The 15035-nt window shown below is 40.8% G+C and overlaps 1 protein-coding gene across 1 annotated transcript; it reads left to right on the top strand.

Moving 5' to 3' along the window:
- The first annotated feature begins 2624 nt into the window (after positions 1-2624).
- On the top strand, positions 2625-4714 carry LOC117323247 (putative neuropeptide Y receptor 11). Its single transcript, XM_033878332.1, has one exon. The coding sequence runs from the start codon at positions 3413-3415 to the stop codon at positions 4550-4552; it is 1140 nt and encodes a 379-aa protein (XP_033734223.1). The 5' UTR covers positions 2625-3412; the 3' UTR covers positions 4553-4714.
- The last annotated feature ends 10321 nt before the right edge of the window (positions 4715-15035 follow it).

Genomic DNA, 15035 nt, shown 5'->3' on the forward strand with positions numbered 1-15035 from the left:
AGTGTTTTGTCAGATCCTGTTTTCTAAACTGTCTGCATTATACTGGCATTTTTATTAGCACATAAAGCGGCTATTCCACTTGAGTTTATATATACGTTTATAACAATGATACACAATTCACAAAATGAAAGTGCATTCAAGTCTGAGGCTGTACAGAACTCGATCGCCATTGTAAACTCAGTGAATGTATTCACACACCGGCAAGAAAGTGATTCGTCTCTCAGAACAGAAGCACGCGACCCAAAATCTTCAACGGGAAATGAAGTGATCTGAGTTTACTATGTTCATTGAGGCGGAGCGAAGTGGAAATGTAAATATAACTTTATTAATATCTTGTAACATTCCTTTCATCGCAGTTAGTTACGTCACGACTTTGGTTTTCTAACTACAAATCTGTGTAGATGAACTGCATAGATAACATGTTAATATCTATATTATGGCGTTAGGCAGATAAGACGAGTCTGAGGATGTGACGGCCCCTCGGACTAGACAGAACCAGATATAAAGGTCATACAAATAAAAACAAAAATATAACACATACTAAACTAAAACATGGCATCTATCACCGGGTTTCACAGAAAACCTAGAAATATCTCCCATTCTGACGCCTGATCTGAACAACGGGGCCAGCATATTCCGTGATATCATTTAAGTTGGTAGTCGTGCATATTTCAATCGATGTTGAACAGGTATTGAGGTAGCCATGGGTGTTGTTTCCATACACGAGTTCAGCTGACACCATTGCCGGCCTCTCCTTGGGATGTCGTTGTCTTTGTCATCCTCAGACAGCTGGCAGCTTTCACTTACATTTTCAAATGAGTGGTAGGTGCTGAGATGTTTTGTCATTATATACTACTATATATACAAATGTGCTGATGGTACAATGTGTTATTGTTGATTCTTTACACAGACAATTGACATTTTATAGTATTGTCCCTTACACCCTATCTCTCCCAGTCGTGGCTTACCGGGGTCGTTTGAGGCCCTATCACTAAACTTACAATGTACGTTTATCCATGTAGCACCTAATCAGGTGAATAAGTATATATCAAATTACAACAGATGGTCAATGCCCTGTGAGAAATCGGGAACAATTCTGTTCACTAATAGTTTATAAAATGACAATTTTTAAAAACAAAATCATTGCATAAAGAAATCAATTAGTTAAAATTCTGTGTAAAACACAAAAATTGATTTATTTCAATTTGAAGAATACGCCATCAGTTCCTCATGGCTCTGTAACCCAGTAATTAACAAGAACGCATTTTAGATAGGAACTACAAACAGACGAAACATTAGCTGATTGGCTGATTTAGCTGTGCGAGTCCTAAACAATTAAATTTTAACCATGACAGACAATATCACAATCATCTAGATATATGTCGTGTCAACATCATACGGACGAATCGTTCATCACTGGGTTTTTTTCAGTTTTCCCTCTGTTGGGAGAACTTCAAATGGTCTCTAATGTAGTTTTTTAAAGATATGACGTCATAGGATAACCAACGTCAGAAGTGTAAATGTAATTAATTAGCCAAAATCCCTACAGGGCATTGTTCATAGGATATCAAACTGACATGTGAGCAAAACACATTATTCTGATTAAATACGCCATAATATATCGTGGTAAATACTTAAATCAATATGAATTCTGTTTAAATTATAATTCATCATATTATCTTTATAATTCATCATATTATCTTTGAAGCCTTTGGGAAATAACATGCAGTTCTTATAAATATTCGATTTACGTGGATTATAGGAATGACACTTTATCAGGTAATTGGTCTCAAGAGAATTAGTGAATATGTGTGGGTGCTGACTGATATAGCGATATAATGGTTACTTCCGGTTTAATATCGCAAAATACCGAGTAAAGTACTCTATGTGGTCGATTACGCCATGAATAAGATGATTTCTGCACGCTAACAACCTGTAATATATCTGATAATACCGTGGAAATTAGCTTACCATACAGTATCAATGTGTCTCTGCTCGCCAAGCCTTGTAGCATTTCCCATCAACATATTGGACCGATAAGGTTCCGTGAGTTCTGCAATGTAACACGTGGCCTGAAAGCCAAACTGTATTTTTTCGGAGATATAATAGGGACAAGACAGTCATTAAATAGAAACTCCCCGGCTAGTTCGACAACAACAAAGAGTTCCACGCCAGACTGGGAATACTACAATACATGGCAGCGAATGAATCTCTACTGGGACTCGCTAGAACAAGGCCTATCAAACGCCCATTATCTACAGTTAGTCCTTCGTGGTCTAAACATCTAAACTGGGTTGTTTGTTACGGAACCACTCGGCCACCATTCAGCTGACATTTGATGAAAACTTGCCTACAAATTAACATAAAGGTTTAATATATTCGACAGTGGACGCAGTATATTGAGGTTACAGTGATAATTTCCTTCCGAAATATGACTCCAAAAGAAAAATGATCGATGGCATTTTTATCTGCACTTTGAGATACAAACCCGAGTATCGGTACTGCGTGGAGGGCTGTGGCTCCTTTGGACGCCGTGTTACTGGACAGGTGGAATAGGGGTGTGGTGTTAGCTATATAGATACCGTGGTAGATATCTCTATACAGGTGGCATCACTATACAGGTGGCATCACTATACAGGTGGCTTATTTCAGATCAGATATAATATTACACTATTTATAATTGACAAGCACTCACCTCTCAATACAGAGCGCTGAAACAAACATAACGTGCATGAAGAAGGATTACTTAAGCTGTTACGGATAACGAAAGTGGTTTTGATAAGAACTTTACCACACAGACGAGTAATTAATCACGATGTCTGCTGTTCTGTCAGAAATCGGTAAATATTAACACTGCCAATCATTACTGGGGTGTGATAAAGTTAATCTGCCGTGTAAATGTCACGTTATGTATGTAAAGGTATACAGACCACGGCAGCTGAACTACACAACAGGTATCGGCCATGTTGTATGATGTCCATTTCTCCTACGTAAAGTGGATAAAAGGGATGTAATGTATTACTCATAGTTCTCATTAGAAACTGACGAGATGGAAAACAGTGTTTCAATGTATCAGTGTGAAATGTTTTTACGTGAATAGTGAGAAATAATATAGTCTGTGAATGTAAAACAGACTGACACCTGATTGGTGTAAAATAACGAGTCTATTTATATGGAGAATACTCATTGGATTCTGTCATAGATAAACAGTTCTGGTAGACAGCATGAGATTATTACACGTTATGGTAACTTTCTGATCAATATTTCGACACGCTGGAGTTACTGCTGTCAAGTCGTAAAGAAAAAGATCAATCGTGTTATTAAGATACCGAGATAGGTTAAAGCAGCCATAACGAAAGACAACGTGTGACGTCAGCAGCACTGTATGCTTCAGTGAAGAATTGCTGCGAAAATGGCAGAGGACAATGCCACCGAATTGATATCATTGAAGCCCGAATTTTCCTGGAATGTGTTGAACAGTGACGTAGACAGAAGTCTACTTCCGGTGACCGTAATTCTGGGATTTTATCTTCTAGCAGGAGTAATCGGAAACTTTCTAGTTGTGTTTATTTACGTGTTTAGATGGGAAGCACCTACCACCGACCGGTTTTTCGTCCCTATATTGGCTGTTCTAGACATGTCTGCATGCCTCGTGTCTGCCGGAGTTGGGATTTATGCAAATATGAATATTGTGAGATTTCGTAGTGATGTGCTGTGCAGAATTGTGGCCTTTCTAGGGATTTTTTTCGTGAAGATGTCCGGGGATTTGCTGGCCATAATTGCGGTAGACCGGTTTTTAAAGATCAATAAGCCATTTGAAGACCAAATGTCATTTCGATGGAAGAAAATCTCTGTGGTGATTATGAGTATAACAGGCTTACTTATGGCGGTACCAGCTTTGTTCACGTACGGGACAATACCATTAGAACACCCCGGTACACGGGACAGAGGCTGTCTGTGTGCCAACAGCAACACCCCGCACCGTCAACATGTGTCTTTGGAGTGGAGTCTCAAAGTTTGTTATCAATTTGTCATGTTGGTCGACGTTCTCGCTCGGTTCATAGGACTGGCCGTATGTTATTTCCATATTGGAAAGAGAATGTATAAACATTCAAAATCACGTATTCGACGAGGGTTACAACAGGGGCAAAGTATTTTGAACAGACCTATATGTAATAACGTAGAGCGACAACAAGACTATGACTCAATGATAACAAACGGAAATGCTGCAAGGGAGACTACACCATCAACATGTGTTCGACTTTCCCGTCAGAGCAGCAGATTTGATTGTCAAAGAGTGCGTCTTACCATGATTTTTATGTTAATAACTCTGATATACATTCTGACTATGGGACCTAAACTGGTGATTATGATAGCGGATTCCGTACTAGAACATTTCTGGACGATTGAACCAACACCTAAATTCGGAATAATGAGATTTCTGTATACTTTGTTCATTTTCAATAACGTTGTAAACCCGTTTATATATGGATTCCTCGATAGAAGATTTAGACGTGAAATGTATAAATTGTTTAACTGTTTCCGTAGATGATATCCTATCACGTGACTAGCGCGTGATATTCTATAAATGCTTTCATGTCATTAAACGAGAAAATGTTGCATGGGTATAATATGGATTTCATCAAGTGAAAAGTCAATGTTTTTGATATTTCTCCAGCTTTTTAGATATTGGCATAGTGAACTAAGATTTCATTCTAATATACTCATAATAAAAAAAAATATCATAGTCAGTTTTTTATTTGTCCTAATTTCAAAAAAGCTGGCAACGGCTGATACATTCTGATTATGTGTTGTACCTATTATAAATAATGTCAATGAGTCCAAAATAGTCAGAATTCTTTTCGTCAAGAAAAAATAGTTCGAAAATAACCTTTCACAAGACGCGTTTTATAAAAGGTGATTAAGAGGCGAAATATGATACTACATTGTAAGTACACAAACCAACATAACCCTCCAGCTCCCTTGTATGGAGCTGTTCGACTGGATACGAGTGTATCAATACAATCGCCTTGACACGAGTTTGATGACGCGAGCTATAAAATTAAAATCGCTATTTCGATTGGATATATCTAAGAGAAATTAGGAAACACTACAGACTTAAACATCAGCTGCTTACTACGATCTTTACTTACAACGTAACAAGTACGGACTGCTTAGTTGTATAAGAGTCAGACGTGTCTGATACCCGTTGGTGTACCTGATGGTTTATCATCGCCCCGGAGTCGGACGTGTCTGATACCCATTGGTGTACCTGATGGTTTATCATCGCCCCGGAGTCAGACGTGTCTGATACCCATTGGTGTACCTGATGGTTTATCATCGCCCCGGAGTCAGACGTGTCTGATACCCATTGGTGTACCTGATGGTTTATCATCGCCCCGGAGTCAGACGTGTCTGATACCCATTGGTGTACCTGATGGTTTATCATCGCCCCGGAGTCAGACGTGTCTGATACCCGTTGGTGTACCTGATGGTTTATCATCGCCCCGGAGTCAGACGTGTCTGATACCCATTGGTATACCTGATGGTTTATCATCGCCCCGGAGTCAGACGTGTCTGATACCCATTGGTATACCTGATGGTTTATCATCGCCCCGGAGTCAGACGTGTCCGATACCCATTGGTATACCTGATGGTTTATCATCGCCCCGGAGTCAGACGTGTCTGATACCCATTGGTATACCTGATGGTTTATCATCGCCCCGGAGTCAGACGTGTCTGATACCCATTGGTATACCTGATGGTTTCGTTATCATCGCCCCGGAGTCAGACGTGTCTGATACCCATTGGTATACCTGATGGTTTACCATCGCCCCGGAGTCAGACGTGTCTGATACCCATTGGTATACCTGATGGTTTATCAACGCCCCGGAGTCAGACGTGTCTGATACCCATTGGTGAACCTGATGGTTTATCATCGCCCCGGGGTCAGACGTGTCTGATACCCATTGGTATACCTGATGGTTTATCATCGCCCCGGAGTCAGACGTGTCTGATACCCATTGGTGAACCTGATGGTTTATCATCGCCCCGGAGTCAGACGTGTCTGATACCCATTGGTATACCTGATGGTTTATCAACGCCCCGGAGTCAGACGTGTCTGATACCCATTGGTGAACCTGATGGTTTATCATCGCCCCGGGGTCAGACGTGTCTGATACCCATTGGTATACCTGATGGTTTATCATCGCCCCGGGGTCAGACGTGTCTGATACCCATTGGTGAACCTGATGGTTTATCATCGCCCCGGAGTCAGACGTGTCTGATACCCATTGGTGAACCTGATGGTTTCGTTATCAACGCCCCGGAGTCAGACGTGTCTGATACCCATTGGTATACCTGATGGTTTATCAACGCCCCTGGGTCAGACGTGTCTGATACCCATTGGTATACCTGATGGTTTCGTTATCATCGCCCCGGGGTCAGACGTGTCTTATACCCATTGGTATACCTGATGGTTTATCAGCGCCCCGGAGTCAGACGTGTCTGATACCCATTGGTATACCTGATGGTTTATCAGCGCCCCGGAGTCAGACGTGTCTGATACCCATTGGTATACCTAATGGTTTATCAACGCCCCGGAGTCAGACGTGTCTGATACCCATTGGTATACCTGATGGTTTATCAACGCCCCGGAGTCAGACGTGTCTGATACCCATTGGTATACCTGATGGTTTATCAACGCCCCGGAGTCAGACGTGTCTGATACCCATTGGTGTACCTGATGGTTTATCATCGCCCCGGAGTCAGACGTGTCTGATACCCATTGGTGTACCTGATGGTTTATCATCGCCCCGGAGTCGGACGTGTCTGATACCCATTGGTATACCTGATGGTTTATCATCGCCCCGGAGTCGGACGTGTCTTATACCCATTGGTATACCTGATGGTTTATCATCGCCCCGGAGTCGGACGTGTCTTATACCCATTGGTATACCTGATGGTTTATCATCGCCCCGGAGTCGGACGTGTCTGATACCCATTGGTATACCTGATGGTTTATCATCGCCCCGGAGTCGGACGTGTCTGATACCCATTGGTGTACCTGATGGTTTATCATCGCCCCGGAGTCGGACGTGTCTGATACCCATTGGTATACCTGATGGTTTATCATCGCCCCGGAGTCAGACGTGTCTGATACCCATTGGTGTACCTGATGGTTTATCATCGCCCCGGAGTCAGACGTGTCTGATACCCATTGGTATACCTGATGGTTTATAATCGCCCCGGAGTCAGACGTGTCTGATACCCCCATTGGTATACTTGATGGTTTATCATCGCCCCGGAGTCAGACGTGTCTGATACCCATTGGTATACCTGATGGTTTATCATCGCCCCGGAGTCAGACGTGTCTGATACCCCCATTGGTATACCTGATGGTTTATCATCGCCCCTGGGTCAGACGTGTCCGATACCCATTGGTATACCTGATGGTTTATCATCGCCCCGGGGTCAGACGTGTCTGATACCCTTTGGTGAACCTGATGGTTTCGTTATCATCGCCCCGGCTATGATTGTGAGGACGTAACATTACCAGACTAGATTTACTCGTCGGTTGTCGTCGATAAATTATAAGACACTTACACTTCCGGCTTCTATGTAATTTATTTTGTTCCTTTATCTATTTTGAGTTATAACTTTAGATTTGTTTAAACTTTGATATTCTCTTGTTTCTATTGTAAGTCTGCGTCTTACATTATTGTTCATAAGGAAAATATCAAAATAGCGAATAAACAACCTTAAAAGGTAATATAGAGGGCACGCTGTCATACACCTGGTTAGTGTCAATACCGTGATAAAGTTCGAGTCGAGTGCACTGGAAATCAAGGTTCTTAATCATTAATAAACTCCTGGTACGAGGAGGGTTACATCACGACTGAGCGCAGGGAAAACGTGTTTGGCACTTAATTATTCGTATATAGTAGTTTTTCACGATAAAATCTTGGTGTGTACTCATTTACTGGACTATCTATACTGTAGATACCAAACGTTATTAAGATAGATACCAAACGTTATAGCAATTGTTAAGAAGAATAAGGTCGTCTCTCTAACATTGAGCAATAAACAGCCGTAAAATGTATCTCTTTTTTTTCAATTTTTCAATTTTGATAGAATACATTTTAGCCCTAAAACCATAGGTCTGTTTAAACTTTGATACAGAACCATAAGTTTTTAGCAAGCTGTTGTCACCGCTTTTGAGAGATGAGCACGCAACTCGCTTTTAGAAGATTTCTAGAAGAAGTATATATATTCACATATGTGTTTATAGTTATCAGAGCAGGGACCTATATTAATTTAGTATATAGGTCTGTGTAGTTATCATAATTTATATTTACTCGAAATGTAAATGGTCTTTTAACACAAACAACAGTAAGGCTAAGTTCTACTGTAGGCCTAACGGAACATTCGCTCGTCAATTTGACGCTTCAAATTTTGACTAACACTAGTGCTGCATGTAAGTTCTTTTGTGTTGTCCTAGCTATATACAGACTCACCAAAGTGTAGGTTAGCTATGGTCAATGACACTAATTGACCCCTAGGGGTTAATTACAAGAGTCAGTCAACCGTGACTAAGCACGACTGTCGCCAAATTGGGTCACAGGTGAAGTCTCCAATTACCAACTTTACCTGAAGTGAAATTATGTTATTTGCATCGTAGATTTGCAAAAGAAGTTATACAAACACCAAACTAGCAATATTTGCTAACAAATCAGTATATTTCAATTGATTTAAGAAAATTGGGATAGAACTGCAGCCAATCTCTCACAAAAATCGACACAATGCTGTTGGCGGCGGCCATGATTGTTGTAATGAGTATCAATTTTTCTCTCTCTTTCCCTCTCTCCTGATTTTAAAACATTTGTTTTCTGAGAAATAATATAATAAAAAGGCAAGATTGTAATTTTCTTTTCTTTTTTTCAATCGAAACTTATGACAAAATGACGGATGTAGAAAAAAGTAAAGCAAGGTTGCCGCGAAGAAGTTTATGCTATTTCAACTATCATTGATGAGGTGATGCAGAGACCTATATACTAAATATTAGTATATAGGTTAGTGAGATACTGCACGATTTAAATTATTTACCCTCTGTTGTACGTTTTCCCAAAACCTTTCCTTTTTGCCATGGTGAAGGAAACACGTGTTAAAGACTTAGGTGTATGGCTCCCTCCAAATCTTAACTTTTCATTATGTTAAGGCTGAGTAGCTCAATTCTGTGTTATCCCTGTAAATGCCGGATTAATGTAGGAAAATGTAGTGTCCAAATTCATTCTAACTACATTGGGCATGTTTCTGACAGGTTTTTTTTTACGTCTTTCTTGAAAGAGTTGGACTTGGAGATTTGTTTTTAGAATTAGTTTTTTTTGCGGTTCATAACATGATTGTCTAGGTGATAATTATTTAGGACATCAATTCTGTTTTACATCCCACAAGCGAGCTTCAAAAAAATCAAAGTTCATATCTTATGTCTTATTGTAATTCAGTGAATTAGGAGTTTGCATTTGTTGTTGTTTTGCATTTACAGTTTTGGTGAAAAGTATTTTCTGATTTATTGAATAATCTAAACAATTTTATGATTTCACTAGAAAATGAATGTTCAATTCTGCCGTCCCTATCACAGCGAAATTCAACTTGTACTGGCAATTCATGCCTTAGACAGACTGAAGTAAACAGGAGTTGTCCCCCTTCAACTACATTTATTACAGAAAAATATTCTAATCCGTTTTTCACCCCATATTAACTAAGTGTGGGCGATTCCAATGTTCAGTTCCTGCTGATTCCGAGTGTAGAACGTCTGTAGATCTATCAATATACCGACGGTAAACAATAACGGGCGAGGGACCACGAACATGTTGTTGGTCATTTCTACAACAAAACACAAGCAACACCTGGAAACCATTTAAAATATCTGTCGCACAGAATGCACGTACGGCGACACATTTACCAAAACGCTGATATAATGTCCGTCTCGCAGTAACGTCCTAGACCGAGGGACTTGTATAATACGTCCATCCCACAGTAACGTCCCACACCGAGGGACTTGTATAACACGTCCGTCTCACAGTAACGTCCCTGACCGAGGGACCTGTATAACACGTCCATATCACAGTAACGTCCCAGACCGAGGGACATGTATAACACGTCCGTATCACAGTAACGTCCCAGACCGAGGGACATGTATAACACGTCCGTATCACTATAACGTCCCAGACCGAGGGACTTGTATAACACGTCCGTCTCGCAGTAACGTCCCAGACCGAGGGACTTGTATAACACGTCCGTCTCGCGGTAACGTCCCAGACGGAGGGACTTGTATAACACGTCCGTCTCGCGGTAACGTCCTAGACCGAGGGACTTGTATAACACGTCCGTCTCGCGGTAACGTCCCACACCGAGGGACATGTATAACACTTCCGTCTCGCAGTAACGTCCCAGACCGAGGGTCTTGTATAACACTTCCGTCTCACAGTAACGTCCCAGAACGAGGGACTTGTATAACCCGTCCGTCTCGCAGTAACGTCCCAGACCGAGGGACTTGTATAACACGTCCGTCTCACAGTAACGTCCCAGACCGAGGGACTTGTATAACACGTCCGTCTCACAGTAACGTCCCAGACCGAGGGACTTGTATAACACGTCCGTCTCACAGTAACGTCCCAGAACGAGGGACTTGTATAACACGTCCGTCTCACAGTAACGTCCCAGACCGAGGGACTTGTATAACACGTCCGTCTCACAGTAACGTCCCAGACCGAGGGACTTGTATAACACGTCCGTCTCACAGTAACGTCCCAGACCGAGGGACTTGTATAACACGTCCGTCTCGCAGTAACGTCCCAGACCGAGGGACTTGTATAACACGTCCGTCTCACAGTAACGTCCCAGACCGAGGGACTTGTATAACACGTCCGTCTCACAGTAACGTCCCAGACCGAGGGACATGTATAACACGTCCGTCTCACAGTAACGTCCCAGACCGAGGGACTTGTATAACACGTCCGTCTCACAGTAACGTTCCAGACCGAGGGACATGTATAACACGTCCGTCTCACAGTAACGTCCCAGACCGAGGGACTTGTATAACACGTCCGTCTCACGGTAACGTCCCAGACCGAGGGACTTGTATAACACGTCCGTCTCACAGTAACGTCCCAGACCGAGGGACTTGTATAACACGTCCGTCTCACAGTAACGTCCCAGACCGAGGGACATGTATAACACGTCCGTCTCACAGTAACGTCCCAGACCGAGGGACATGTATAACACGTCCGTCTCACAGTAACGTCCCAGACCGAGGGACTTGTATAACACGTCCGTCTCACAGTAACGTCCCAGACCGAGGGACTTGTATAACACGTCCGTATCACAATAACGTCCTAGACCGAGGGACATGTATAACACGTCCGTCTCACAGTAACTTCCCACACCGAGGGACTTGTATAACACGTCCGTCTCACAGTAACGTCCCGGACCGAGGGACATGTTTAACACGTTCGTCTCGCAGTAACGTCCCACACCGAGGGACTTGTATAACACGTCCGTCTCGCAGTAACGTCCCACACCGAGGGACTTGTATAACACGTCCGTCTCGCAGTAACGTCCTAGACCGAGGGACTTGTATAACACGTCCGTCTCAGAGTAACGTCCCACACCGAGGGACTTGTATAACACGTCCGTCTCACAGTAACGTCCCGGACCGAGGGACATGTTTAACACGTTCGTCTCGCAGTAACGTCCCACACCGAGGGACTTGTATAACACGTCCGTCTCGCAGTAACGTCCTAGACCGAGGGACTTGTATAACACGTCCGTCTCGCAGTAACGTCCCGGACCGAGGGACTTGTATAACACGTCCGTCTCACAATAACGTCCCAGACCGAGGGACATGTATAACACGTCCGTCTCACAGTAACGTCCCAGACCGAGGGACTTGTATAACACGTCCGTCTCGCAGTAACGTCCCAGACCGAGGGTCTCGAACTGAGACAGATAGTCATTAATCAGCTGTTTTGGCGGGAAGTAGATGGTACCTCACCATATTGTCCGTGATTGTTTTGTTAAACTGCAGACAATAAACTGTGAAAGACGTCTACCATGCTCGCCGTTTACTTGCTCCTTACTAAATCAATTTGAAAACATTGATTTATCAAAATGTATCATTTCAATATCTATTAGTTATTTTTATATGATGATATCACTTCGTCTTATTTGCATATACGGCATATCAAACATAGGTGTATTCAAACCAGGTCCGCATCGCACCGCTGACGACGCATATCATTATGGTAGAAACAGGTCGTGATTTTTTTATTTCACTCTCATGAGTTATTTTTTAAACGTTATAAAAGACACTCGTTAAAGCTCGTGTATTTTCTAACATTCAAAAAATAGCAAACTCGAGTGAAATAGATACCATATCCAACAAGCGTCCTTGTGTTACCTCTGTAGTGCAATATGTCCAGCATCATAGTTTTGACGGATGCTACTAAAGCAAATTCATCGTCATTCAATACCAGATTTTTTTTTCATTTATCGTAATGACATTGAACAGTGATTGAATGATTTAATGGGCAATATGTCGTCCCTATTGTACAAACACTAGTACAGAGAGTATTATCATTACATCAACATGATAATGGAACACATAAATATTACCACATAATGATGGAACACACACCCTTCACACACACAAAAAAAAACCAAAAAAAACCCCGCTTAATAAATGTTTCAGTGAACACACGGAATCTGTTGAAAGTTATATTTATTAAAACATAAAAAAGATTCGCTAGAGTGACAAAGCAATAAATAGAGCACATTTTGAATACAATAACACAACTCTGAATGAAATCTGTCCATGGCTAAGTCTGAATGATATCTGCCCATGGCTAAGTCTGAATGATATCTGTCCATGGCTAAGTCTGAATGATATCTGTCCATGGCTAAGTCTGAATGATATCTGTCCATGGCTAAGTCTGAATGATATCTGTCCATGGCTAAGTCTGAATGATATCTGTCCATGGCTAAGTCTGATTGATATCTGTCCATGCCTAAGTCTGAATGATATCTGTCCATGGCTAAGTCTGAATTATATCTGTCCATGGCTAAGTCTGAATGATATCTGTCCATGGCTAAGTCTGAATGATATCTGTCCATGGCTAAGTCTGACTGATATCTGTCCATGGATAAGTCTGAATGATATCTGTCCATGGCTAAGTCTGAATGATATCTGTCCATGACTAAGTCTGAATGATATCTGTCCATGGCTAAGTCTGAATGATATCTGTCCATGGCTAAGTCTGAATGATATCTGTCCATGGATAAGTCTGAATGATATCTGTCCATGGATAAGTCTGAATGATATCTGTCCATGGCTAAGTCTGAATGATGTCTGTCCATGGATACGTCTGAATGATATCTATCCATGGATAAGTCTGAATGATATCTGTCCATGGCTAAGTCTGAATGATATCTGTCCATGGCTAAGTCAGAATGATATCTGTCCATGGCTAAGTCTGAATGATATCTGTCCATGGCTAAGTCTGAATGATATCTGTCCATGGCTAAGTCTGAATGATATCTGTCCACGTCTACTAATATACGTATAGATATACCAGACATTTCACATACTGATATAGGAGTAAAATTAAAATGTACATACCAGAGAGGGGCCATCACGTCAATGCGAAATCAATCTTAAACATAATTATTGTAATTATATATATATATCAGGATTACCTAGGGATTGTTATTATATATACACTAGGATTACCTAGGTATTGTTATAACATATATACCAGGATTACCTAGGTGTTGTTATAACATAACTACCAGGATTACCTAGGTATTGTTATAACATATATACCAGCAATACTTATGTATTGTTATAACATATATACCAGGATTACCTAGGTATTGTTATAACATATACACCAGGATTACCTAGGTATTGTTATAACATATACACCAGGATTACCTATGTATTGTTATAACATATATACCAGGATTACCTAGGTATTGCTATACCATATATACCAGGATTACCTAGGTATTGCTATACCATATATACCAGGATTACCTAGGTATTGCTATACCATATATATCAGGATTACCTAGGTGTTGTTATAACATATACACCAGGATTACCTAGGTATTGTTATAACATATATACCAGGATTACCTAGGTATTGTTATAACATATATACCAGGATTACCTAGGTATTGTTATACCATATATACCAGGATTACCTAGGTATTGTTATAACATATACACCAGGATTACCTAGGTATTGTTATAACATATATACCAGGATTACCTAGGTATTGTTATACCATATATACCAGGATTACCTAGGTATTGTTATAACATATACACCAGGATTACCTAGGTATTGTTATAACATATATACCAGGATTACCTAGGTTTTGTTTTAACATAACTACCAGGATTACCTAGGCATTGTTATAACATATATACCAGGATTACCTAAGTATTGTTATAACATATACACCAGGATTACCTAGGTATTGTTATAACATATATACCAGGATTACCTAAGTATTGTTATAACATATATACCAGGATTACCTAGGTATTGTTATAACATATATACCAGGATTACCTAGGTATTGTTATAACATATATACCAGGATTACCTAGGTATTGTTATAACATATATACCAGGATTACCTAAGTATTGTTATAACATATATACCAGGATTATCTAGGTATTGTTATTATATATACACCAGGATTACCTAGGTGTTGTTATACCATATACACCAGGATTACCTAAGTATTGTTATAACATATATACCAGGATTACCTAGGTATTGTTATAACATATACACCAGGATTACCTAGGTATTGTTATAACATATACACCAGGATTACCTAGGTATTGTTATAACATATACACCAGGATTACCTAGGTATTGTTATAACATATACACCAGGATTACCTAGGTATTGCTATACCATATATACCAGGATTACCTAGGTATTGTTATAACATATA

This window comes from Pecten maximus, chromosome 3, assembly GCF_902652985.1.
Source record: "Pecten maximus chromosome 3, xPecMax1.1, whole genome shotgun sequence".
NCBI classification, from domain to species: domain Eukaryota; kingdom Metazoa; phylum Mollusca; class Bivalvia; order Pectinida; family Pectinidae; genus Pecten; species Pecten maximus.

What these genes read in the sequence shown, in the direction of transcription:
- LOC117323247 (XM_033878332.1), top strand. Translation starts at nt 3,413, where the DNA reads ATGGCAGAGGACAATGCCACCGAATTGATATCATTGAAGCCCGAATTT.